The sequence below is a fragment of the Rhinolophus sinicus genome, chromosome 14 (genome assembly GCF_057876585.1).
Source record: "Rhinolophus sinicus isolate RSI-liver-muscle chromosome 14, RSI-T2T, whole genome shotgun sequence".
Taxonomy (NCBI): domain Eukaryota; kingdom Metazoa; phylum Chordata; class Mammalia; order Chiroptera; family Rhinolophidae; genus Rhinolophus; species Rhinolophus sinicus.
In genome coordinates, this window is record NC_142514.1 from 180,954,581 (window position 1) to 180,979,445 (window position 24,865).

Here is a 24,865-nt window from a genome sequence, read left to right on the forward strand (position 1 = left end):
CTGAATATGGAAGAGATGCAGCAAGGGTCACAGTCTCCTTAGGTGGTGTTGCCATGGCAACCCCAGTCACATCCATCTGGCTTTCCCAGCTCTGGTCTCAGAGGATCTTTTCTACAGGCAGCATCTACTCTGAAAGGAATGACGGGTGAGGATGTGTACATCCATGCTCCCCTACAGAAAACTCAGTTCTATAAAGAATAGCCCATGCAAACAACCCCATGTTGGATGAAGATAAAGGAATTAACTTACTGTCTGTCTCATGATGTGTGAGTGAAAGTTCAACCACCAACTCTACTAGGTGCCATCACAGACATTATCTCACTTAATCGACAGTAACCCTGTCGATTATTACCACATTTAGTAGATGAGTGGGTGGGTGGGCGCGAAATGTGCCTAGGTTATTTGCCAAAAGCAGTGTCAAAATTTGAACCTAGGTTGGTCTGATTCCAAATATCATCCTTTACACAACAAGCCCACTTGCTTCTCAATTGAGAACCGCCCGAGTTCGGGAAAATGTGTGCGTGTAAAACAGTCTGCGAGGCAGATGAGGGCTTATATCTGGCTTATTGGACGGGAACAGGGGAAGATACGCGATAGGGTGCCCAAATGAGCAGAGCCCTGGAGGCTGGAGATTGCACGTGGGTGTGGCCCAGTCAGAAGACCCTTCTACCCGCAGAGAAGACCTACCTACCTCCCAGGAGCCCCATCCATCCTTTTGGAAAGGGAAAGTGGCAGGTGATGGAGTGGTGAAGTTGAGCCCCGCTAAGGGGGCAGGAAAACTTGTCAGATACCAAAATCTACAGCTTTGCTGCCGTCGCGTAAATGTAAGTGCTCGAGAACTCAGGAGCAGACATGACCAAGGGAATGGGGACGCTTTCCTTGAGAACACGGTTATTAAAACGTACAGCAAACCACGCACGGTTACTCCCAAAATTCCCAAGAGCTGTTGCTTTAAGAAGCGCAAATCTTAGCGTCATGTGACCCCGGCGCCTGGGTCTTTCACAGTACCTTCACCGTGGCCAATCGCGTGACTGGAAGCCCCCTGGAGGGCGGGAACTTCGCAAGGTGCTCTTCGGTTGGCTGTGCTCGTGGAGGGCGGGGCCTACGCGCCCAGAGAGGGAATTAGTGTGAGCTGGGTGACTGCGAGCCGCCGCTGTCGCTACCGCTGCCGCTGCCGGTGCCGCGGTCGCGGCTGTCTCTGTAGCCTCCTTCGCCGCACAGGAGCCCTCAGGTGAGCAAGACCTAGCAAGTTCAAGGACTCCCTGTCCTGCTGCGGACTGCGTGCTCCCACTAGCCTTAGAACCCGCTCCGCTGGGGGCCCGCCCCCTTCGCTGACCACGTGACCCAAGATCGGTAACCCTTGACCTCCTCCACCGCACCCCACAACCTCTGGATCTGGGATGAGTGAAGCTGGGTGGGAGGATGCGCTTCGCGGAGGCCGGTAGAGGTCAGTTCCCACGCCTCCTTACCATTGTGGCTGGTGGCTGAGGATGCGGAGGGGAGGCTGAGGAAGAAGAGACCTTGGTCAGAGGCCGGACTTTGTGGGTCTTAATGTGGGCACATAATAGGGAAACTCCCACCGCGCCTTCACTGGGCAGGACTTCATGCTCCCATTTTACAGATGGGGAAAGAGAAACTTAACAATTATCTATTGGCGGGTTTCCAACGCCAGGTTTTGGGGCTGGGAATCCAGGCCTTGTTCCGCACACAGCCCTCCGCACCTGGTCGTTAGGACAAGAGTTTGAGTCCCTGCTCCTTACTTAGTGCTTGCTGGGTGGTCTTGGACAAATCATTTCACATTTAGCCTCTCTGAGCTTTCACCTCCTTGACTGTGAAATTGACACAATACTTACATAATACCCATCTCATTGTTAATGAGGATAAAATGAGGTATCAACGGTATAAAACACTTAGCTCAGTGCCTCAGGCATGGCATGTGCTTAGAAAAATAGCTATTCTTTGTTTTTTCAGCAAGCGTGTATTGAGGGCGTCTTATGTGCTGATACTGTGCCCGACACTGGCGATGCAAAGGTGAGCAAACAGGCATGATCCTTGCCAGCATGGAGCTTACAATCTAGAGGGGAGGTAGGTGTTAATCAAAAAGTTGCACAAATATATAATTACAGACTGTGATAACTGCTTTAAAGGTAAAGTACTGGGACAATGTGGGGGTCTGAGAAGACTTCCCTGAGCAACTGACATTTGAACCGAGATCTGAAGGACCGACTAGGCATTTGTTAGACAGAAGGATTGAGGGTGGATGAGGTGAAGGAGAGCATTTCAAGTAGAGGAAACAGAATGTATGATAGTCCTGAAATAAGGTGTTTTGAGGAAATGGAAAGAGGCAACAGACGGGAATGCAGAAAACAAGAGAGTAGGAAGAGGTGTAGCAGAAGTAGGTACACATTCAGGGCCTTGGAGCCATGGTACAGATTTGTTCTTTATTCCGAAGGCAGTGGGGAGCCACTGGGAGAAATGCTGTGGGGAGGCCAGGTAGGATGTCCGTTGGATTTAGGAACCTGGAGGTCACTGGTGACCCAGTGAATCCTGCTAGAGAGGAGTAGTGGGGCAGCACCTGAGTGGATCACCGTGGGACATGGCCTTGCTGCTGGTGGGGCTGATGCCTCATGGGGGCCGACCTTCTCATGGGTGTGTGTTGAAGTCAGTCACAGCTGCAGTTTTTTTACTGAGTTCTTATTCTGCCATATCCTGTGAACAGAAGAGCAGGTTTGTGCTTTTAGACCTTGCACCAAACTGGGGAAGACCAGACACATGGGCAAAAACCCAACTACTAAAATTCTGATAGTCCCAGATGGCATATGGGACAGGAAGACCTCAAAGGAGTGACTGGATTTGCCTTAGCAAAGAGGAGGGGGTGGGGGTTTGGAGTAGACAGGGCAACAGACCAGCCTGAGCACTGGTGGTGAGGCATAGGCAGGCTGGAAATCACCAGACTGGTCTTACTGGGAGAAGGGATCAGCTTGAACAGCTGTGGGGATTTGGGACCAAACACAAAATGTCAAGCCCGGGAGTTTGGACTTTCCTTTTATACGCAGTGGGGAAGTATTGAAGATTTTCAAACAAGGGAATATCAGGATAAAAGTAGTGTTTTCATCAAGATTTAGTACATAGTGGTTGTAGCAAGAATCAAAAGGGAGAAGGCATGAAGCTTTTGTTTATAATGAACGATAGTAATGTCTTCCATTTGTGTAGTGTTCTAGTCCCCGATTTTCTTATACATTATCTCACTTTATCCTCAGAGCAACTCTGTGAGTTTGGGAGGGCAGGGATTATTGCCTCAATTTACAGTTTAGGACACCAGGGCTCAGACTGATGAAGGTCTCAGCTAAATTCACATAGGAAGTGGTAGGGCAGGGCTGGGACCCAGCTCTGTGGACCCCAGGGCCAGGCGCTTCCTCAGGCGTCACTGTTGTCTCCCCTGTGGCCCAGCTCAAGTCTGTTTCTTGCTCTGAGTCTCAGTTTCCCCAGCTGGACACTGAGAGCCTTTGTGGCTCCTTGTTTGAGATTCCGGAGCCAGAGCTGCAAGACCAGTTTAGAGTGCCTTGAGTCAGGCTCTGGGCTCTGAGAGGGATGGGTGGCTTTTTAAACCTTCCCTCCCTACTCCTAGCTCCACCGGGGCCATGTCGGAGCGAGAGGAGCGGCGGTTTGTGGAGATCCCCCGGGAGTCAGTCCGGCTCATGGCAGAGAGCACAGGCCTGGAGCTGAGTGATGAGGTGGCGGCCCTGCTCGCAGAGGATGTGTGCTACCGCCTCAGAGAGGCCACGCAGGTGTGTTCCCTCCACTCCAGTACCCCCAACTGTCCTTGGTTACCCCTTCCCACAAGGGTTGATTCACCGAATGGATCTGTGCTTTAAGGGAATACAGTGGAGGCAGTCCTGCCCTTCCCAGAGCTCCCCTTCTAGCCAAGTGGGCTTCCAGCAAACACAACACTTGCATTTTCTCACGTGCTCCTCACGACAGCCCCACTGGGCGGGCCACGCAGATTCATACTCACATTCTGCACGTGAGAAACCAAGGCCCAGAGAAGGACCGTGACATTGGGGGTTGTCTGCATAAGAGTGGAGCTGGAATCCAGGCTTTCTGATAGCTGGTCTGTTGTCCTTTTTGCCTCCTCCCCAGACTGCCTCTCTGCACTGGGGGCCCCGTCCCTCCTGCTCCCTGTCCCCTGATTCTGTTCTTCCCCTCCCAGAATAGCTCTCAATTCATGAAACACACCAAACGCCGGAAGCTGACTGTCGAGGATTTCAACAGGGCCCTCAGATGGAGCAGCGTGGAGGTGAGTGGAGCATGGATTACAGAGCTTAGCTGGCATGAGCCCACTTCCATGCCCAGCTCAGGGCTGGTAATGCAGTGAGACGTGAAGACCAAATGCACACACGAAGTGAACTCACAGCAACCGCAGGACCGGGTGCCTGGCTCAGGCCCCTAAAGCCCATGAGTTCAGAAAAGAGGGACAGGAGGCCACAGGGGCCAGGAGGTTAAGGAAGGCTTCTTGGAAGAGATGGGACTTGAGCTGGGCCTTAAAGGGAGGCGTGACTAAGGGAAAGAGGAGGCATTTTGGGTGAGGGAGGAGCCTGAGTACAGTGTGGGTGTTAGAGTCCTGCATAGTTGTTCTGGGGCAGGGAGAGAAGGGAAGGAGGTCATGTTTAGGAGACAGTAGTGTTTTTCTCGTTGGGTGAGTGTGAGGAGGACCAGCAGTGTGGGGGGTGGGCTCAGAGCCTTTGTGGCTCTGGGAGGAGGGACCACGTTCTGCTCCTGGATGCAGTCAGCACTGGATGCTCCAGCCAAGTTCCCAGCAATGGGCCTGAAGCCCCAGACATCATCCCCTCTTCTCCGGACTTTTGGACTTACCTCAAACGTGGGCTCCCTGCCCCGACCAGAGAGCACCTCTCCCCTCCCTGGATTCAGCCTGCTCTCCGATCCTCTCTTTGCTCAGGCCGTGTGTGGTTACGGATCCCAGGAGGTGTTGCCCCTGCGCGCCGCCAGGGAGGGTGAACTCTATTTCCCTGAGGACCGAGAGGTGAACCTGGTCGAGCTGGCCCTGGCCACCAATATCCCCAAAGGCTGTGCCGAGACGGCTGTGAGAGGTGACTGCTGGGGTCCTGCGTGGGGTGGGGACAAGAGCTGGGTTGTCAGAGGAGTGGCGATGGGCTGGCTCGTGGATGGGGCAGAACTCAGTGTGGTGCGTGGTGCTATAAGGGGCAAAACCCCAGGCTGACCCTTTCTCTGCTCTGGTTTTAGTTCACGTCTCCTACCTAGATGGCAAAGGGAACCTGGCACCTCAAGGATCGGGTAAGGGATAGTGTGGGGAATGGGCCCTCGGGTTGGACCTAACTCCCTTTAGCAGCTGAGGGTGGTGCAACCCAGGGTCTTCATCTGACAAGTATTTACCAGCACCCTGTTATGAGTGGGCACTGGTCCCTGCCCAGAGGGGTCAGAGCTGGAGATGGAAGCCCAACACATGGCATCATAAGCAGTCATGATGCCATGTGTTGGATGCTAGCATGGAAGTCTGGGCAGCATGCTGGCGTCCCTGAGTGGAGATGTCTCACGTCCAGGGTCTGCTGAGCAGAGCTTGGGCTTGAGAACTGAGCAGGAAAAACTATCTGCCTGGCAGAGGAGGGGAGGGAGGCAGCGTAAAGGGCACAGAGGTGTAGAGAGCCTGTAAAGCTGCTCAGAGGCGCTGTACTCTGGGAGTCCCCTCTGAATGGGCTCCTTGGGGGTGGGGATGGTGGTTGTGGGGGAGCAGGCAGGGGAGGCCCCGAGAGAGGGCTGGCTGTCCACCCTGACCACCTCCTGCCCATGGTCTCGCAGTACCCAGCGCTGTGTCTTCACTGACCGATGACCTTCTTAAGTACTACCAGCAAGTGACTCGAGCCGTACTGGGCGATGACCCACAGCTGATGAAGGTGAGCAAGTGGGTCCGAATTTGGGACACAAACTGCAACTTTCGAATTCCTGTGAAATTCTTCCAGATGCCTGCTTCCTGTCCTCGCCACACTGACTGATGTGTGTGCCAGCTGTCCTCCGTGGCAGCGGGCACGCTGAGGCAGGCTCTCCTCCAGTGCTGACGTCCCTTTCTACTCTAGGAGGAATCCTGTTCCTTAGGGAAACAGGCAGCTCAGCAGGTGGTCAGTCTCCCCACACCTTAATTACAGAGCCCGTTCTTGGAATATCTGTTGACCTGGGTATTCACACTGCAGCTTCCACTTGCCTGGACTTGAGAGGGGGCGGGGCGGAGGAGAAAAAGTAGGGGAGCCAGGTCAGGATGCTGGCCAGGCCTGCTCTGAGACTAGCTATTCAGTCCTTAGTCCCCAGGCCTCATCCCAGCCCCTGCTGCTTTAGCCTCTGGGGCTCCACAGGGCCTGCTGGACAGTACCCGTGGTCAGTCCTCTTCTGTCCAGAGCCAGATGAAGGCTAGTTTGGTGGTCTGTCAACCGTATGGCTTCTCTCCGAGGGTTTTACATCCTCCACTCTCCACATGTCTGGCTGCTGCTGTTATTTCCCTTGAAAATCAGGAGTGTTGCTACCATACATTCCTGTCTTGCATGCTTGGCTCCTGTTCCCCAGGCACAGTGCAGGGGCTGGATGCGGGGCCTGGGAGCTGAGCTCCTTCCTCCCGAGCCTGTTGTCCGCTTTCACAGGGCTGAAGCTTGGGGTCTTTATCCAGAGGAGTTTGGAGGGCACAGGTGGTAGAGGTTCGGGCTAAGATGGTTTTACTCATTTACTTACTCTGATATCTTTTTTTGCTTATAAAAATAATACCAGCATATATGTGTATTCGAGAAGAACTATACCATAAAAACTTACAAAGTAGAAAGTGAAAGTCTCCCGTAGAGTCACCCTCACTTTTTTTTTCTATGTGTAAACTATTAGTATAAACCGAAATGGTATTATCTAAACATCTGGTTTTAGAAGAACTGCTTTCCTCAGGTAAAAATACGTTGAGCGTTTGGATTGTATTCAGTTTTTTGTTGTTACAGACACTGCTGTGTGTGGGTATGTGAGTGGGTTTCTTTTGTAGTGGATTAAATTTGGGTTAAATTTATAGAGGTCGAATTGCTGAATCAAAGAATATGAACATTGGAAACCTTAGTACATAAGTGATAAAGTGTCCTTTAAAAAAAATGTCGATTTCTACCTGGTGGACCCAGTGCAGACTGGCCCCTTCCTTTTCAGATTGCTCTCCAAGACCTGCAGACTAACTCCAAGATTGCAGCGCTCCTGCCTTACTTTGTTTATGTGGTCAGTGGGGTAAGTGACCAGGCTGGGGTGGGGGAGGAAGTTTTGTGGGGAGGAGATGACCCAGCAGCATGTAGGCCTCATGGCAGGGGCCATCAGAATGGCAGGCCCCTGTGCACCCTCGTGTCCCCCTAAGCTACCGTCTTCTACTAACAGGTGAAATCTGTAAGCCACGACCTGGAGCAGCTACACCGGCTCTTGCAAGTGGCACGGAGCCTGGTTCGGAACCCACACCTCTGTCTGGGGCCCTATGTCCGCTCCCTGGTGGGCAGTGTCCTCTACTGTGTCCTGGAGCCACTGGCTGCCTCCATCAACCCCCTGAATGACCACTGGACTCTGCGGGATGGCGCTGCCCTCCTTCTCAGTCACATCTTCTGGTAGCCACTGGGCGAGAGCTGAATACAGGGTGGGATGGCTGAGAGCTGAGTGGGTTAGGTAGGGAGGTGGGGTGAGACTCCTGGCTTTGAGGCCATATGTTGAGTGCTCAGGAGCCCCTTCCCTTAGAGCTTCCCGGTCAGTGTGCCGTGGCACACTGGGATTCTACACACCTGACAAAGGTGTCAAGGGTTTGGTCCTTCAGCCTTCAGGGCCGGGGCCAGTCATCCCTGGCTACCTTGTTCATTTACCCCAGTGTGCCGTACAAGTGGTTTTCTGTCTGTGCTGTGACTTGAGTCATGGTGGGTGGTGCTGTGCCTCGTCCCCCTCTGACCGAGTGTTGCTCCCACAGGACTCATGGCGACCTTGTAAGTGGTCTCTATCAGCAGATCCTGCTCTCCCTGCAGAAGGTCTTGGCAGATCCTGTGCGGCCTCTCTGCTCTCACTATGGGGCTGTGGTGGGGCTGCATGCCCTTGGCTGGAAGGTGAGGACCCTGGCCTTTCTCACAGAGCCATAAGAGCTCCCATTTGTAGTTAGAAAAATAGTATTTGGGTATCTTTTATCATAAAAAGGGTATATGCTTACTGCCGTCGTGTATTGAGGTCTTGCCTTAGGCCAGGCTCAGTGACAGCCTGACTTACTATATAGAAACGTCTTATCCTTTCAGAAGCACGGCAGATATTAATATACCATCATTTCATAAGTTCCTGCCCATTCTGTGTTATCGTGTTAAGGAACTAACCCTCAATTCTTCTTGTGTTGAGTATATTTTAAACATGACTAGATATTGAGCTTTGTCACATACCTTTTTAGCATGTCTAGGGATTATCAAATGCCTATGCACCTGCTAATTTGACAGGTTATATGAATGGGTTTTTCTGCTGAATCCCTCTTGCCTACCTGGAGTAAATTCTTTTGCTGTCATTGAGATTGTTATTGGAATTCCATTGAATCTATTAGATCAGTTCTGGGGAGAATTGACTTCAATGATACTAAATCTTGTCTACAAATATGTCATAATTTCTCCTTTTTTTAGGTTTTTCACTGTCTTTCAGAATCCTTTCATAATTTTCTCTGAAGAGAACCTACGTATACTTTATTAAATTTAGTTCTAGAGCCTTATGTTCTTTGATGTTGTTCTAATGGTGTCTTCTTTTCACAGTATTAATTTCTTATTGGCGTATAGAAACACAGTTGATTTGTGTATTGATTCATCTACTAAACTGTCATTTCTGTCTGTGGATTCTTTGGGGTTTTTAATGTAGATCATATGTGCAAATAATGACAGCTTTATTTCGTCTTTTCTAAACCTAATCCCTTTATTTCATTACCTGGACCACTAATATCATTTTACATATAATGATAATGGGCAACCTAGTCTCATTTCCAATTTTAAAGGAAGTGCTAATAACCTTTCCCACTGAGACTGTTGTTTACTTTCTGTTTGTAGATAACCTTTCTCAGATTAAGAAAATTATATTCTTAGTTTTATCATTAATTTGTGTTGAAATTTTATCAAATGCTTTTTCTGTATGTTTTGAATTGATCCTCAGGTTTTCGTGCTTTTCTCTGTTAATGTGATTAATTGTATGTATAGGTTTTCTAATAGTAGACCATCTTTACAGTTCTAGAATAAACTCAGTTTGGTTATGGTATGTAGTCTTTAGAAAGATCCAAAACTTTATTGGAATATAATGCATTTTCTATATACTGTTGGGTTTACTAAATTTTTCAAGTATTTATCTATATTCATGAGTGAAATCACTCGTTTCCTCTCATGTACTGTCCTTGTATGGTTTTAGGATCAGGGTTATACTGACTTCATACAATGAGGTAGAAGAGATTTCTTTTTTATATTGGTTTTAATAAGACTGAATATCTGTAGACTTTGCAAATTTTGACATTTTATTTGTGGTTAGATTTTTAACTACCATAGTTATAGAATTATTTAAGCTTCCAGATATCTTGAGTCAGCAACAAATTATGTTTTTCTAGGAGCTTGTCAATTTTGTCAACATTTTCAAATCCTCAAGCAGTGATGACTAACCAAAAAACGCTTACCCATCAAAGCCCATCAAAAATGGCACCTCCTTTGTGAAGTCTTAATTGCTTTCCCCAAATTAATCACAGGACTTAAAATTATATAATCAAGAGTCCAGGTCGCTGATCTGTTGTTTTTGTGGTTTGAACGGAGTCCCAGTTTAAGTAAGGACAGTACTTGCTTATTGACTGTATAGAGCAGCGGTTGGCAAACTATTGTTAGCGCTGGGTATCACACATAACATATACATTCTTAGCCCTTATGTTAGTGATAGTGGGGGTACTTTATGTTGTCTTTGTACCCGGTATTTACTCCTAGTGCTTAGTGAAGTCTTGGGCACACAGTAGGTTCCAAGTAAATGTTGGCTGAGTATGCCAAGCAGGAAATTTAAGATCGTGCATTGTCCTGTATCATAGATAAAAGCAGGTCTTTCATGGGAAAGGGTTCTTGAGAGGCAATGAGCAACAAAGAGGCACTCACTGCATTCCTTCTCTCCCTTCCAGGCAGTAGAACGAGTCCTGTACCCACACCTGTCCACTTACTGGACAAATCTGCAGGCTGTGTTAGATGACTATTCAGTATCTAATGCCCAGGTTAAAGCAGATGGGCACAAAGTCTATGGAGCTATTCTGGTGAGTGCCAGCCCCGCTTCCTTGCATGAGCTCAGCAGGCTTTACTTTGGAATACTTGATGTTTGTGTGTCCCAATCCCTTTGCTCTTACAGGTGGCCGTAGAGCGACTGCTGAAGATGAAGGCCCAGGCAGCAGAGCCCAGCAAGGGTGGCCCAGGCGGCAGGGGGTGCCGGCGTTGGGATGACCTGCCGTGGGACAGCCTTCTCTTGCAGGAGTCTCCTTCTGGGGGCAGCGCAGAGCCAGGCTTTGGGTCTGGCCTCCCGTTGCCACCAGGAGGTGCGGGGCCGGAGGAACCTACTCCTTCGGTGACCTTGGCAGACATCTACCGGGAGCTCTACACTTTCTTCGGTGACAGTTTGGCCACCCGCTTTGGCACAGGTCAGCCTGCGCCCACGGCCCCCAGGCCGCCGGGCGACAAGAAGGAGCCGGCTGCCGCCCCGGACTCGGTGCGGAAGATGCCGCAGCTGACGGCCAACGCCATGGTCAGCCCACACGGCGACGAGAGCCCCCGGGGCAGCGGTCCCCCATCAGCCTCTACACCCGCCGCCTCTGAGAACAGGCCGCTGCCGCGAGTGCACCGAGCGCGGGGGGCGCCCCGGCAGCAGGGCCCGGGCGCCGGTACCCGCGACGTCTTCCAGAAGAGCCGTTTCGCCCCGCGCGGCGCCCCCCATTTCCGTTTCATCATCGCCGGACGGCAAGCCGGGAGGCGGTGCCGCGGGCGCCTCTTCCAGACTGCCTTCCCCGCGCCGTACGGGCCCAGTCCGGCCTCCCGCTACGTGCAGAAGCTGCCCATGATCGGCCGCACCGGGCGCCCGGCCCGCCGCTGGGCACTGTCGGACTACTCGCTATACCTGCCGCTCTGAGGCGGCGCGCCTCCTGCCAATGTAAATAAATCCCGCGCCCGGAAGTGAAATCTGCTCGCTTGTGGGTCGCGCCGGATGAGGCGGGGCTTGGGCGGTTGTCTCTGGCGGCCGTATTTCCTGGTGGCGAGGGCGCTATGGCGCTGCTCTGGCTGCAGCGCGCGGAGCTCGCGCTGTTCGCCGCCGCCTTCCTGTGCGGGGCCGTGGCGGCCGCGGCGCTGACGCGGACCCAGGTGCGGCGGCGGGGCGGGGCGGGGCGGGGCGGAGAGGGGTAGGGGTAGGGGTGGGTAAGCGGGGGGGCGGGCCGGTCCTGACCCGAGACCACTACTCTGCGGGCCGGGCCGCCTCGGGCCGGCGGGCGCAGGGCGGCGGAAATGGACCGATGCTGATCGCGTTCTGTGGCTCCGTCTGCCCAGGACATGCTTCAGTCATTCCCTCGGCAAAAGAACAAGTCTTCTGGAGCGACTTGCAGCACCAGACGCAGCCCGGTCTCGTGGCTCCTGCTGCATAACCTTACCCTGGTTCTGAAACGAGTCGGCCCAGGCCCTGCCTTCATCCTGAAATCAGACACTACTGTGCTGAGCTACGCCAAGAAATAAAGCATAGTGTAGTGGAGATGGTCAAGCTACCACATGATTGCAACACAATGTGTTAAACGACAAAATATTGATGTGGAAAACGCTTACATAAAACAGAAGCCAATAATTTACAGAGTGTTTACGCCAGCCAGGCAATCTTGTTAGTAAATATAGGCTCATTTAATCCCTATAAAGTAGGCACTACGTTACAGATTGGGAAGCATTGTTACGTTACCTAAGTACTGGGTTTATTCTAGGATTTCTGCACAGGGGAAACCAGAACTTGTAAGGCACCTCTGAAGCTCAATGTATTTTATAACCACCGCCTATTTCCTGATCCTCGCCACTGCAGGTTTTATTTCCCCAGCAAGCCCTCTTCTGGCCCAGAAACAGGGAACCACAGTACACAAGTAACTTCCTAGTGTGGCCCTGGCCTATGTTATTATCCCTAACACCTGCCATGAGGCTGCATCCTGAGGGACTAACCTGAAAATTAGGACTTAGCAGCTTCTCTCCACAGGGTTCCTTCAGTGGCAGCTGTCCCTTGTATGGTGTGGTCTCCCTGAATCGCTCCTCCCTGGCCTTATCCCGACCCTCAGCTCCTTCCCTCTGCTACTTTGTGGCTGGGGCCTCTGGGCTCCTGGCTCTCTACTGTCTCCTGCTTCTGCTCTTCTGGGTCTACAGCAGCTGCATCGAGGACTCCCACAGGTGACTTTCCCACTTAGGGCCAGGGGCTGAGGTAGGAGGAGTCCCACCTCAACTACAAGGCTTGTTCTCCCTCCTCATAGAGGCCGGATAGGGCTTCGTGTTGCACTGGCCATCTCAGCGATAGGCATCTTCCTGGTCTTAGTGTCTGCCTGTGTCCTCCGATTTGGCACCAGTTCTCTCTGCAAGTCCATCACCTCTCTGAACGCTACAATTAGGTAATGGGAGAGGGGGAAGGAAGCCTGGCTGGGGCTGAGTACCTTCCCTTGGCAAAGGGATCCCTTTTTATCCACATGCGTTCTCATCTCCAAGGGCACCCAAGCACAGGAGTGTTTGGGGCATAGCCCATCTCAACAACTGTCTTTTTGACCTCACAGCTGCTCTGAAGCCCAGAAAATTCCATGGACACCTCCTGGAACCGCTCTGCAGTTCTACTCCAACCTGCACAATGCTGAAGTGAGGTCCTGGGATATAAAAGACTGGGTGGAGACCCAGGGATACACAGATCCATAGAAACATCTGTAGTTGTAACGGTGCCCATAAGTGACAGGCTGAAGAGTTGAAGGGCTCCTCAGCCTGACAGCAAACAGATGCGAGTCATGTGGGTGGAAATGGATTGAGATGGCCTCACTCCTCACACGCCTGTCCCTGTCTCCCACAGAACTCTTCTTGGGTCAATCTGGTTTTGTGGTGTATGGTCTTGGTGCTCCAGGTCGTGCAGTGGAAGTCTGAAGCCACCCCATACCCACCTCTGGAGAGTGGGGACTCAGAGTGGAGCTCTGAAACAGATGCTCTCTTTGGGCCACGCCTTTCCCATTCCTGAAGAGTAACCAGAGTGCTTCCTGCAGCCATAGACTCCGGTGCCCAAGTGCCTGCAATCCTCTTACCCCACTTGGCCCTGTTTATGCTGGGAGCCTCAGTTTTTCCTTCATAAGGGATGTATGACAGGTCCCCTCTACCTCTCTTCCTACAGCTGTTTTTGTACCAAAATATATTCGTTTCTTCCTTCATGTTGGTACTGAGTTCTTCGTATTGAAGCACTGTAGGTAGGTGGATGGGAGGAAAGAGTAAAGGCTAAACAGACATGGATCAAACTTAGAGGTATATTCAGGTAGCTGCCCTTGGGATGGCTGTTTTTATTTGCTGTTCGTGAATCTTGGGTCACCTTGTGTCACCCCATCCCTAACGTTCAGTTTTTATTCCCCTCTGGGAGGGGTGACTGTCCCAAGGTTGCTTTTTCACAAGTTACGGTAAGCACCCACAGTGCTGTCAAAGAGTTTCGTGTTGGGGAAATGTCCACTTTTGTCCAAGAGGAAATAGAAGCGCCGGCCTTTAACCTTCAGAGGCAACATGGCAGGGACTTCACCCCTGTGGGCCATGCAGGATAGCTGGTTCAAGGGAACGGTGAAATGGGCACCCAAGCCGAAGGGGGCATGAGTGGTGAGGGTCACCTGCTTCCCTCCAGCCCGTAGCATCACGGAACGCACAGAGCGGAGGGAAAAGAGAAGACCAGCACCAAGTACCAGAGTACCTGCAGGAAGAGCAGATTGGGGTGAGGGTTTTCACGAGAGGAAGCAACCCTTCTAGTACGGAACAAAAACAAATGGTGATGGTGTAACATTTATTGAGCTCCTCTTATACGCCAGAATTTTGTTACTAGTTCCTCCCAACAACTTGAATAGATGTCCATCCCCATTTTAAAGACGGGAAAACAGGTCCAGGGGTGAAATAACTTGGTCAAGGTCGCAGTGAGAGGAAGACCTCAGCCTACGCCTATCCGAGGGCTTGGCGCTCAGGGACTTCCATCTCCAGTGCTTCGCGCTCCAATAGTGGGCGGCCCACCCTTCCTCATCCGGGGGGGTCAGGAGCCCCTTACTCTCATTGCCTAACGGGGGGGGGTCGTGCCCAGCCACCCCACATTCCCATAGTGGGGAATCACCCCATGCCTTACCGATGGCGCCACAGCCGACCGCCAGGCCGTAGCGCCAGAGCGCGGAGCGCACGTCCAAACGGCCGCGGTCTGGGAACTCCGTGTCCGGAGGCCGCGCCGGGACCGAGGGTCGGGCCAAAGCTGCCACGGCCAGGGAGGCCCAGAAGACACCTTGGCCGGCGCAGAACAGCCCGAGAACTGTGAAGAAGCGGCCTCGTTCGTGTTCGAAAAGCAACACATCCCGTGGCGGGGTAGCGTCGTGTAGGGTTCGACGTGTGGGTAGGCCCCGCAGCGCGACAAGCAGCTGCACGGCACACCGCCTCCCAGGTGCCGCCATGGCCGGCGCCACACTGCTTCCGGGGTGGGACTTCCTGCAGGCAGGCCCCGCCCCCGTATCTCCGCAATTGGCCTGAAGCAGGCAGCCTCCACGCCACCCCCCACCCCCTCCACCATAGGGGCGGGCCCAAAACCAGTGCGCAGGACACAAAATACAGTATCACTCTTTATCTTAAAAAGTAGGGAGGAGTCTGGGGATAAGTACACAGAGCACCTCAGTCCTTCGGGTAATTTAGTGTCAGTTCTACAAAGTAACCTTTGGCTTCCTGGCACCAGGCTCAATCTTCTGAAAGTCTTCCAGAGTCTTGCAGAAGGCAGGTGAAGAGGGATCCAGCAGCCCTCTCTCGTGGGTCACAGTCACAGGGTGGCCTTGGGGCCAGAGAGGAGGAGGAGACGACAACCATGACAAGGAGACATCTATATCCAAGGACTATTTACAGGGGCTTCTTCTGGGGCATGACTTGAGATCACTTCATGAACGCCACTTCTGGGATATCCCCCTTGGCCTGAGGGAAAAATGAAAGATCAGTATAGAGCCGGACAGGCCCACAATCCTGCCCCACCAGATTACCTGACCCTCTTAAAGGCCAGGAGATCCCTGTCTTTTTGCCATTGTATTCCCAAACTTTACCTTGAGATGAGTAAAGGCCTGGGCAGATCTGGTGTAGTCCCAGTTGTTGTCCTGAAGGCACCTGGGGGGAGGGAAGAACAGGTACTTCCATTAGAACCAACATGCAGCCACTCTGATCACTAAATGCCACTTCGAAATCCTTTCTTTAGAAACACTTGTCCAAGTTGGCCAACAATTATATACATTCTTGCACAATCTATACAAATGGAAAAGTAGCAAAAATCCAAATGTCTATCAATGGTCTAAAGGAGTATTAAGTAACTAACGAGAAAACAAAAGATAATTTTTACACTGACAGAAGACATTCATGGGATAAGTAAAAACAGTAAATTGCAAAACAGTATATAAAAAGGGACTTCATTTTAGCTTTAAATTTTGTTATGCTAATTTATACATGGGGGAATTTTTTTATGGACCGTCCTTTTTTTAAGCAATAAAAAAGTTTCGGCTTTTAAAATTTCAGGCACACTCACTATTCACTACCAGTCCTACCTCAGTTTACCCCTATTCCTACACATGCCCAGCACTCACTTCTGGGACCACTCAAGGTTCATGCCAGACCGGGCAGAGAATGCCTGCAGCATTTCCTGCTGCTCTGGGGAGAGGGTGGGCACAGGGCTGGAGGAAGGTGTGGGCGCAGGCATGGCGAAAGCTCTTTGAATCTCGTCAGGGTTGGCATTACGCACAAACAGCTCGTCGTTTACGATACATAACCTTGGGGACAAAAAGCACCTTAGATAGCTGGACAAACACAAATAACCTCATCCCCCCAACATTACTCTTGACACTCAGGATTCTTTCAGTACATACAAGGTCCCCCCTCCCACTCTTAGCCATGACCTTTGATCATTTTATTGATACGCACTTTCCCATGGACTCCACAGATGGCGTCAACTACCGAACAGTCTATTATTGTACATTCTGCCCCAACCCAACCCATGGACAATTCTTAGCTCCCATTTACCTTCACAACAGACTCAGAAAGTGAATACATAGTTACACCAATTTTCAGATGAGGACACCGGCCCTTAGCTACAAGTGGTGGAGCCAGGCTGAAAAACCCAGCCAGTCCAACGCTAGAGTCAAGTTCTTCACCACCACGTGAGCCTCCTCGTCTGATTCCCTTACCTTCCTGAAATTCTGAAAATACCCTGAGGACTAACTCCACCCCATCCCTCCAATTCCCACAATGCTGACCATGGACTGGGACGGGGCCCCCATGTGGTAAGCCAAACACTTACCCTGAGGTGCTGGCCGGAACAGCGACAAAGGTCCGTGTGAACGCTCGTAAAGAATCCCGAGACTTTCCATCCACTGCAATGATAACAATGGCAATGACCCCTGAGAGTAGCTCATGCTTTATGTTTACAAACTGCTTCTCAAATCGTGGTCTTATTTGATACAAAGAACCCTAAGTGGGCCAGGCGGATGATTATGTGGGTACAGGGGAACAGGGATGGGGAGGAGGGTCAGAGATCAGAAAGCACAGCAATGACCACTATTATCCCATTGACAGGATATCCATGTGCCAAGCCCTGTGTCAAGCACTTTTTAAGTCACTCCATTTACCATGGGATGGCTATTACTGACCCCCTTTTACATGTAAAGAATTTGAGGCTTAGAAGTAATGTCAATTGCCCATGGACACATCAGACCAAGGTGGGGATGGAAGCTCAGTCGTGCCGGACTCCAAAGTCTGTGTCCTAATCCTCAGGCTTTCCCCATATCCCAGACAGGAAAGACAGGTAGAGAGGATAGGCAAATGAAGACGGCTTGGGGGAAGAGCAGGAGCAGGAGGTCGGGGAAGAAGAGGGAAGAGAAGGCAGCTGGGAAGCTGAGAGTTCTGAGAAAGACTCTAGCTGGGGGAAAGAGCATTCTTCAAACAGCACTCCAAAGATTCTCACCTTCCTTGAAGACCCCATTGACAGAAAAACACAGCAACGTGTTCTGAAAAAGCAGCAGCAACAGTTACCATGCAGGCTCCCAGCCAGAGCCTGAGCCCCTCTTGCCTCTTAACCGCCCCTTCCCCAAATCCAGGCTGTCAGGGAAGAAATGAGGGCTTACTGTTTGGGCGCTTATGTCTACCACAAAGGAATTGATGTCATGCTGAGTTTTGGGCAGCTCATTGAGGAAGGCGACAACGTTGAGCCGTGTGTGCTTCAGCAGCCGAAACCGCAGGGCTATAGGCAAAGGAGCCAAGGTTAGGGGCTGCTCCGCACTCGAGCCCCAGTACTGATTCCTTCCCAACCCCTTTTGCTCATATCACACACTTACTAGGGTCTTTAAGCTTCTTCACATTCCTGCTATCCTTGAAGTACTCGCCCAAGCTGCTTCTGGGGAACAAGAGGAAAAGGGGACAGTGGTCAGAGCAGCGTGGACACTAGCAAGTGCTGGCCTGTTTTTGCTGAAAAAAAACTGGTCCTTACACAATGGGATTTATAGATGATGTAATACAGAATTGTACACCTGAAATCTATGTAATTTTACTAACAATTGTCACCCCAATAAATTTAATTTAAAAAAAAATGGGGGAAAAAATGGAAAAAAAAATAAATAAAACCTTTCAAGTGATAAATTTTAATCAAAAAACAAAACAAAAAAAAAAACAACTGGTCCTGGGCAGGTTCTGGGATGTGACACTCACCGAGCAGGGTTCTGGGGGTTGAAAGGGATGCTCAGGGAGCAGCAGGCCCCATCATGGTAGGCATCCAGGAGTCGCTGCCGGTTTCCAGAGTCATAAATTGCATAGTACCTGTGGGGAAAACAAAAGGGAAGGTCTCTGCTCCATAGTCTGGATCCACAAAGGGTCCCAATAATTCTCAACAGTGAGTTGTGCTGGGACTAGCCCACCTCTGCCCAGCCTCAGGGACCCTAGGATACTTACTGCTGCAAGAAGTGCAGGACCAGATTCTTTAGGGCCTCTGTTCCAAAATAGCTTCCCTGGAATCAAACAGATATTAGAACCATGTAACCAATACTCTCCTCTCGACGCAAATTCAAACTCTGTCCCCCTTTCTCACCTTGCAGGGTGGTAACATCGTGGGGGCATCAATATCAAAGGCAATTGGTGGGGGTAACTCATGGCCGTCCTGCCAAAAGGAAGTGAAAGTTGACAATGTAAACCAGAGGAAAAAAGGCTGGGTAATTAGATTGGAAAACTAAGAGTAAGGGAACAGAGGTCAAGTTTAAAAGAGACATGGAAAGGGTCCTGGAATCCTGATAGATGCCATTTTGTCTGCAGGCATTTTTCTAGAAAGAATTGTAGCCTTTGTTGGATTCTCAAAGGGTTATATGTCCCCAGAGTAATGGTCATACAAACACGTTAGGCATGCTTGGTGGTGAGAAATGCTGTTTGTTAGAAAATAATGAAAAAAGTTATGCACTTACCAGGCGTAATAATTTTGGAAATCGTTCGCGAATGGCGCTGTCAAGAACGGGACAGAAGTGAGTGACGCTTCAGAGCCACTGTGCCTCCTGGGCTGCTCTAGGAGCAAATACATCAACACCCAAGGGACAGGCCATCCCATCCTGATTATCCTCTCACTCTTCCCCAGCCTCTGAGCGCCAAGAAAAATGGCCCCACTCCCCACCTCATCTGAGGCACCCAGAAATGACTGCCTTGAAAGCTGACTCTTCTCTGTGCCTGACCCCGAGTGCCACAGATGCAGCACTCCCAGCCCAGGCTTTAAGCCCAGGACCTCCTTCCCCTCCCTGCCCCCCTTACCTTCTACCTACTCACCTGTGCAGCCCCGGGAGGAGGGAATGGGGTGGGAGCCCAGGGGCTCCGCTGCCTCAACAGGTATCCATCAGTTCTGCCAGGTCTGGCTGTGGCCAAGACCAAAACACACCACAGGGATGGCACAGGATGTTGGGGCAGGGAGATGAGCAAGGCAGGGATCAGGAAGAGGGGAGGCAAAAGAGGAAGCGAGAGAAGGAAAAGGAGAAGGGAAAGAGAGAAGAGGTAGGATGGGGCAGGAGCAAGGGAGAGATGGAGAGGTAGAGGGGAGTAGAGAGAAAAAGGAAAAAGAAAGCAAAAGAACTACAAGGCGAGGAAGCACTTAGGAAAAAGAGGGAGAAAAAAAAGGAAGAAGGTCCCCTGACACAGCCCTTTCCTTCAGCTTCCCTTTTCCCCATGGTCCAAGGTAGAAATCCAAGGGAGAAAAATCCTTGCTACTACGAGGGCAGTTGCCGTAGGCCAGGTTTCTGTCTGCTCCCTGGGTCCCGACCTGAGCTGGGCGTGGGAAGCAATGGGCATGGGAAGCAAAGCAGCCATGGGGGCAGGAGACCTCCCTCAGAAGGGGTGAGGGTTCAGGCCCCTACAAAGTTGGGGGGGTAAGGGTCTGTGCCCCACCTCTGTTGGCCCCCAAGTTCTCTCCGATGGCCCCTATGCGACTGTGCCTGTCTTAGGTTGTTCCTTCCCTGAGGAATCTTACCCGTCTCTGGCTAACCAGCCATCCTCCGGGGCCAAGCAGGGTGATGTGAGGTGTGCGAGTGAGGGAGGAACAGCACCCCCAAGAGGGTCAGTTCTGTCTCCTTGGTAACCTATGCCCCCGTGGCCTCCACGCCCAGCACCTGCCTTGGGATTCCCTCGCCTGCTGGCGGGGCCCCGGCTCTGGTCACATTTCTTGGGGAACCCAGGTTTCTTCTCCAGGGAGGGCCCAGCTCACAGCACTGGGCAAGACAGACAGAGTGCATGGCACCAGCCATCAGGAGGTCTCAACCTCAGCATGGAGAGCCCAGGCGACAGCCATGGGCAAGTGGATTTTGAGAAGAGGGTCCCTCTTGACAAAAGGGCAAGAGGGGCCAATACAGGATAAAGGAGGGACAGCCCATCAGCAGGAAGTCCCAGGGTGGAGGACTTTCTCAGCCCAGGGATACCAGGCTCTTGGCACAAGACAGCTCCATGTATAGGGAATACAAAAGACACCACCAGTCATGGTAGAAAAGAGGAAGTGCCCTTCCTGGAACAAAAGGGTAGGGAGATTCTAGAAAAGGCTGTGTTCAGGAAGGAAGGAGAAAGGCCACAGAACCAGCAAACTAGTAGTCAGGTGAAAAGAAAGGAAAGGAGATGTGGGGCAAAGCTGGGACATATGGACAAATGGAAGGGAGGAGCACGTGATCCTCCCAAAGGACAGGTGGTTCCAGCTCAGGGCTGCACATCTCCTGCAGACGGGCACTGGTAAGGGTGCATTAGCTCAGCCTCCCAGGGGGTGAAGGTCCCCAGGAGGGGAGACACAGGCCACAACTGACCTGATGTAGGTGGACTGGTCTCGGAAGGTGTCGCACAGGGGGTTTCCCTCAAGCCACAGCTCTTCTAGCTTCAGCCCTTTCACCTTGTCCAATTCCCGTTCAGACTTCAACTGCAAAGGATGGAGAGAAGAGGCAGAAAGAGACCCTGGTGAAGAGAGCCAGACAGATCCCCATACCCTATCCCACCCTCATCTCTTCAATGCCTTCCTTTGCCTCTTGCCACCACAACGCAATCCTCTCTACCCTCTGCCCACCACAACCAAAACAAAGCCAGGTCTCAATTCTCACCCCATTTCCTGAGAGGTTTAGGATCTTTAGGTTGGGTGCCTTCTGTACAATGCTGGACATGTCATCCAGCCGGTATAGCTTGTTACTGCTCAAGTTCAAGGATAATAGCTGTGGGGAGAGAAGAGTTTAGAGGAAGTATCACCAAGGATGGGGATCAGAGACAAATCTGCCTCCAACTCCATCCTATCTATTCCACCCTGCTTCCTCCCACCTAACACCGGGCAAAGGCCTCACCTCAGGAATGTTCTCCTCAATGATGCGCAGGGTCGCCGCCATGCAGTTTCTCCGGTTCAGGATAACATCAATGTTCTGGGCCACCAAATCTTCAGGAAGGAAAGGGAAGTGAGAGGGCTCGCCTGTGCCAGCGTTAGCACCAAACCACTCTGACTTCCCCTGTCTGAAAGATACCCTCGTCTCCACCTATCTGGGAATCGCTGCCATGAACTATACCTGTGTCTAAACGGAGGCCCTTGAGGTCAAGCACTTGTTGGGAGCCATCATATCGTTTGCTCATGACCAACTACAGAGGAAGAACAAGGTTTCAGTGGTCACTGGGGTTGTGTGCAGGGAGTGGGGGAAACACACGACTAGCGCTTGCCTCACCTTTAGCTGCTCTATTTGCTCTGGCTTCAGTTCGTTGAGTACAGTGCGGGGTGGCGGGGAGGGGTTGATGATGATGGATATCTGCAGGGAAGACATGGACGGCAGGGTGAACTCTAGGAAGCCTCAGTCCCAGGACCAACACCCAGCGGTGGCCTGAGCACCAATCCCCACCCCCAGCCAGCCATGCCCTTTATACACACCCTTCGGTTCTCCTGATCCAAAATCTTATAGTTCACGGCCTTCAACGCAGTGGCAGTGCTGGCATCCTCAACAAAAAACTGGGCCCGTGTGTTTTCATAGTGAAACTGCAAGAAGAGAAAACAAGAGCATTAGACTTGGGAGCCCAGAGCCACTGGCCGCCTGGCCCCTCCGCTTTCCTTGGTGCCCAGCCAGCTCCTCAGGCCTTAACTTACCTCAATGGGGGTGAAAGGGACACTGCACTTGCTCTGAATCATATTCAGGAGCCATGACTTGTCATATTTTCTGCCATACGGAATCTACATGAGAGAAAGGGCAGGGAATAATATGAAACTAAGGCTGAAAAGGAGATCCAATCTAGTGCTTCATATAGTCATTTTCTAAAGAAAACACCAGTTAAAGCTTTACTACTGGAGTCAGACATGGATTCCTCAACCTCCTTTTTGTCTGTTTATACTTATTATTCATCAAAAGAATCAAACTGTTTGATTCTAATAGTCCCAAGATATTATTTACACCTTGCCTGCCCCTCAGAAGTCAAGGGGACCCAACCCCCACGACTCAGTTTGAGCCCTGTGGAGCCATCCAAAGGCGTTATTCCACCTCCCAATCAGTTATCACGTTTCCCTTTAGATGGCCTTTCGTTCCTCCCCGTGCTGCCTGTCCTTTCTATTCCTTTTCTGCACCTGCCCTTAGGTCCTAAGACATTGATCCTTAGGCCAAAGGACTGACTGGAGTAAACAGCTCAGAAGACTAATTTTGTGGTGTGAAGGGTAAACACCTTCACTCTGAGCCCAGCCTCTCATCTCTCCTACACCATCTATTTCCAAGATACTCACTGTAATCTTAAACCACTTTTTTGAGGTCCCGTCCTGGCTGGTGCCAGCCTCTCCTCTCGGTGGAGGAGCTCTGTCTCTCCGCACAGTAACATGAATGCGGTCTCGATCGTGCCAATTATCGCCCCGACGGTTAGTTCGTGCAGCATAGGGGTTGCTGTGTGGAAGTAGAGAATAAAATGTCCATAAACACTAGGAATGGCTTCTCAAAGGCTTTGCTGCACTGTTATGAGGACTACAACTAAGACTGTTCAACCATTAAGCTGGTCCTGGCATTCCTCACTCTTGTCGGTAGGAAGAGAAATGACATGAACAGTAAGAGTAGTATATAAGTAAAAGAATCGATAAATTCAAACCAGATCCACTGGTTACTCACTATCGTACTCGGGGAACATCCTGGGCATCACTCATTGCCACATCTCTGTCATCTTCTTCAAGGTGGGAAGATCGAATGCCACCACCTCCTCTTACAGACCTACGGTTCCCCTCACACTTCCACCGGAAAGGACCCCGGCCTTTCTTTCTTCGTTGAGGGACATTAACTCGATCATCATGCTCTGGAGTTGGGAACAGACCACAAATTAGAAAGCTGGCCCGGCCGCTGTGCTGTGGCACCGCAATCACAGTATCGCTGCACTATTGGATGAGATACAAACTAACTACAGAGGCTACCTCCACACAAACTCCCCCGCCTTTCCAGAGAAAGAACCCTCTGTGTGGGATGGCAGTAAAAAGGGAAAAACCACTGCGAAACCATGCAGGGCTTTTGAAAAATGAAGCAGAAACTGGAAGTACAGAGAGGAGAAACACAATGTGGAAATGTGAGCGACCCAAAAGTGGAACTTGGCACAACTCAGACCCCTCGAAAGTCACCTGAAATCTGCTTTCACTCGGACTCTCAAACCTACTTAACCCTACTCAGTATTTGAATGGTGACCTCTCCCATCTCCTTAAGCCAAGCAACCACAACAATTACATCAGCTTTCAATAAACAATGCTTTTTTTGCCTATACAGTGTATGTTACAAATGTGACCAATTTAAGGGCTTCCTTTAAAGTCTTGTTCTCAAATTCTGAAGTTTTGGGAGTGAGTTCTTTGTTTCCTCGGCCAGAAATATCTTTTAACTCAGAAGACAACTTCTAGATGCAGGTTCTAATGGCAGCTAGGGTGCTTAACAAAGAGTTCTCGACTGCTCTCTAGGAATATGACCCTCCGAATCCTGGTGTGTAGGAATGGTTTCTTAAAAAAAGATCGAGGACTTCAAACAAGGTCTGCCTAATGCGCAGCACCCTGCAAACAATGAACTTCAAGAAATGACCCTAGAAAAAAAGAATAAATGAATAGAAAGCACAGCTAACATTCACTGAGAACTTTCTCCAGTGCCAGGCACTACCATACTCCAAGCACTCGATATGAATGATCTAATTTTAATACACACACACACACTTAGGAGGTAGGTACTGTTTCAACCCGCATTAAGGGGGTGGAAAATGAGGCCTGAGCGTTTAACTCACTCAAGCTTGATGTAGCCAACTCAGGACTGAAACCTCGGCTGTCACGTTCTCCAAACCACTACTCTGGACCCAGTATAGTGTTTGGTCTAGAAGATCGAGATGGTGTGTAGGTCTAAAATATTAAGCCAAAGCCGCAGGGAAGGTGGGCAAAACCGACCGGACGCGATGGAAAATAGGGCACAGGTAGCTCAGGAGAAGGGCACTGACTCACATTAAAAAGAGTCTGGCCGCCAAACTGAAATGACAGGGATCCACCACCCACAAAGTTCAAAGGAATCTCGTCACCCCACCGCCGAACCACCCGCTCCGAGCCGCAGCTCCTCGCAACGCCAGGATTCCGGAGTCAACAACTCGGGCTCCCACCTTCGAGTCCGGTGGGACCCCCGGGGCTGCCTCGCCCCAGACCCGCGCCTCCACCGTTCTCCGCGGACGCGGGCCCCTCGCGGCCTCCGGCCCCAGGGCTGCGGCCTAGGCCAGCGCCGCCCACCCGGGGCCCAGATCGCCCCGCTCCCACTCCCGGGGACAACACTGACCGTTGTATGACTTCCCCCCGTCCGCCATGGCACAGCGAAAAGCAGGGCGGGCTCAGGCGCGGGCCACAACGCCACCAATCGTCAGAACGCCCAGGTGATCCAGGTCGAAGCGCCTCTACGGCCGGCACCGCCGCATTTATCTGGCCCAGAGCGCCGCGCGCCGTCGACGTCCCCAGGTAGTGGGCGGTGCCACCGGGGAGGAGCGCAGGCTGCTGCGCGTGCGCACTGGGCGGACAGCCGCGCCGCGGAGCGGGGCTCCGCCGCTGCCCGGCTCGCCCTAGACCTGAGCCT

At 51.5% G+C, this 24,865-nt stretch overlaps 4 protein-coding genes across 6 annotated transcripts; 2 read left to right on the top strand and 2 right to left on the bottom strand.

The window, feature by feature from the left end:
* Positions 1-1,077: 1,077 nt before the first annotated feature.
* On the top strand, positions 1,078-11,225 carry TAF6L (TATA-box binding protein associated factor 6 like). 3 transcript variants are annotated; one of them, XM_019713899.3, is made up of 12 exons: positions 1,078-1,231; positions 1,972-2,031; positions 3,629-3,788; positions 4,211-4,297; positions 4,958-5,108; positions 5,263-5,313; positions 5,836-5,930; positions 7,201-7,275; positions 7,420-7,640; positions 7,991-8,123; positions 10,184-10,312; positions 10,405-11,225. In XM_019713899.3, the coding sequence occupies exons 2-12, from the start codon at positions 2,024-2,026 to the stop codon at positions 11,173-11,175; spliced, it is 1,881 nt and encodes a 626-aa protein (XP_019569458.2). In that variant the 5' UTR covers positions 1,078-1,231; positions 1,972-2,023; the 3' UTR covers positions 11,176-11,225. The 3 variants fall into 3 exon arrangements, with proteins under 3 accessions (XP_019569458.2, XP_019569460.2, XP_019569459.2); XM_019713901.3 differs by having other exon boundaries at positions 1,096-1,231; positions 1,972-2,085; XM_019713900.3 differs by lacking the exon at positions 1,078-1,231 and adding an exon at positions 1,307-1,447.
* Positions 11,226-11,274: 49 nt separating this feature from the next.
* On the top strand, positions 11,275-13,465 carry TMEM179B (transmembrane protein 179B). Its single transcript, XM_019713907.3, has 5 exons — positions 11,275-11,405; positions 12,271-12,458; positions 12,539-12,673; positions 12,833-12,911; positions 13,117-13,465. Exons 1-5 carry the CDS (start codon positions 11,310-11,312, stop codon positions 13,276-13,278), a joined length of 660 nt encoding a protein of 219 aa, XP_019569466.3. The 5' UTR covers positions 11,275-11,309; the 3' UTR covers positions 13,279-13,465.
* Positions 13,466-13,557: 92 nt separating this feature from the next.
* TMEM223 (transmembrane protein 223) lies at positions 13,558-14,804 on the bottom strand. The gene is made up of 2 exons (XM_019713908.3): positions 14,407-14,804; positions 13,558-13,986 (listed from the first exon to the last, which is right to left on the bottom strand). The coding sequence occupies exons 1-2, from the start codon at positions 14,720-14,722 to the stop codon at positions 13,694-13,696; spliced, it is 609 nt and encodes a 202-aa protein (XP_019569467.3). The 5' UTR covers positions 14,723-14,804; the 3' UTR covers positions 13,558-13,693.
* A 70-nt stretch (positions 14,805-14,874) lies between these two features.
* NXF1 (nuclear RNA export factor 1) lies at positions 14,875-24,737 on the bottom strand. Its single transcript, XM_019713903.3, has 21 exons — positions 24,575-24,737; positions 22,904-23,084; positions 22,531-22,684; positions 21,907-21,990; positions 21,694-21,798; positions 21,494-21,574; positions 21,341-21,410; positions 21,125-21,213; positions 20,891-20,998; positions 20,603-20,712; positions 18,740-18,776; positions 18,373-18,441; positions 18,237-18,292; positions 17,997-18,104; positions 17,627-17,685; positions 17,417-17,532; positions 17,257-17,299; positions 16,594-16,666; positions 15,884-16,066; positions 15,353-15,413; positions 14,875-15,227 (listed from the first exon to the last, which is right to left on the bottom strand). The coding sequence occupies exons 1-21, from the start codon at positions 24,600-24,602 to the stop codon at positions 15,189-15,191; spliced, it is 1,854 nt and encodes a 617-aa protein (XP_019569462.2). The 5' UTR covers positions 24,603-24,737; the 3' UTR covers positions 14,875-15,188.
* Between the last annotated feature and the right edge of the window lie 128 nt (positions 24,738-24,865).

Coding starts and splice junctions, on each gene's coding strand:
- TMEM179B (XM_019713907.3), top strand. CDS start 11,310: ATGGCGCTGCTCTGGCTGCAGCGCGCGGAGCTCGCGCTGTTCGCCGCC. Junction 11,406..12,270: donor CGGCGCTGACGCGGACCCAG/GTGCGGCGGCGG, acceptor TTCTCTCCACAG/GGTTCCTTCAGTGGCAGCTG. Junction 12,459..12,538: donor TGCATCGAGGACTCCCACAG/GTGACTTTCCCA, acceptor CCCTCCTCATAG/AGGCCGGATAGGGCTTCGTG.
- TMEM223 (XM_019713908.3), bottom strand. CDS start 14,722: ATGGCGGCACCTGGGAGGCGGTGTGCCGTGCAGCTGCTTGTCGCGCTG. Junction 13,987..14,406: donor GGTCGGCTGTGGCGCCATCG/GTAAGGCATGGG, acceptor CTCTTCCTGCAG/GTACTCTGGTACTTGGTGCT.
- NXF1 (XM_019713903.3), bottom strand. CDS start 24,602: ATGGCGGACGGGGGGAAGTCATACAACG. Junction 18,777..20,602: donor GACCAGTCCACCTACATCAG/GTCAGTTGTGGC, acceptor CGTTCTTGACAG/CGCCATTCGCGAACGATTTC. Junction 16,667..17,256: donor CAATGGGGTCTTCAAGGAAG/GTGAGAATCTTT, acceptor TTATCATTGCAG/TGGATGGAAAGTCTCGGGAT.
- TAF6L (XM_019713899.3), top strand. Junction 5,314..5,835: donor CCTGGCACCTCAAGGATCGG/GTAAGGGATAGT, acceptor ATGGTCTCGCAG/TACCCAGCGCTGTGTCTTCA. Junction 10,313..10,404: donor AAGTCTATGGAGCTATTCTG/GTGAGTGCCAGC, acceptor TTGCTCTTACAG/GTGGCCGTAGAGCGACTGCT.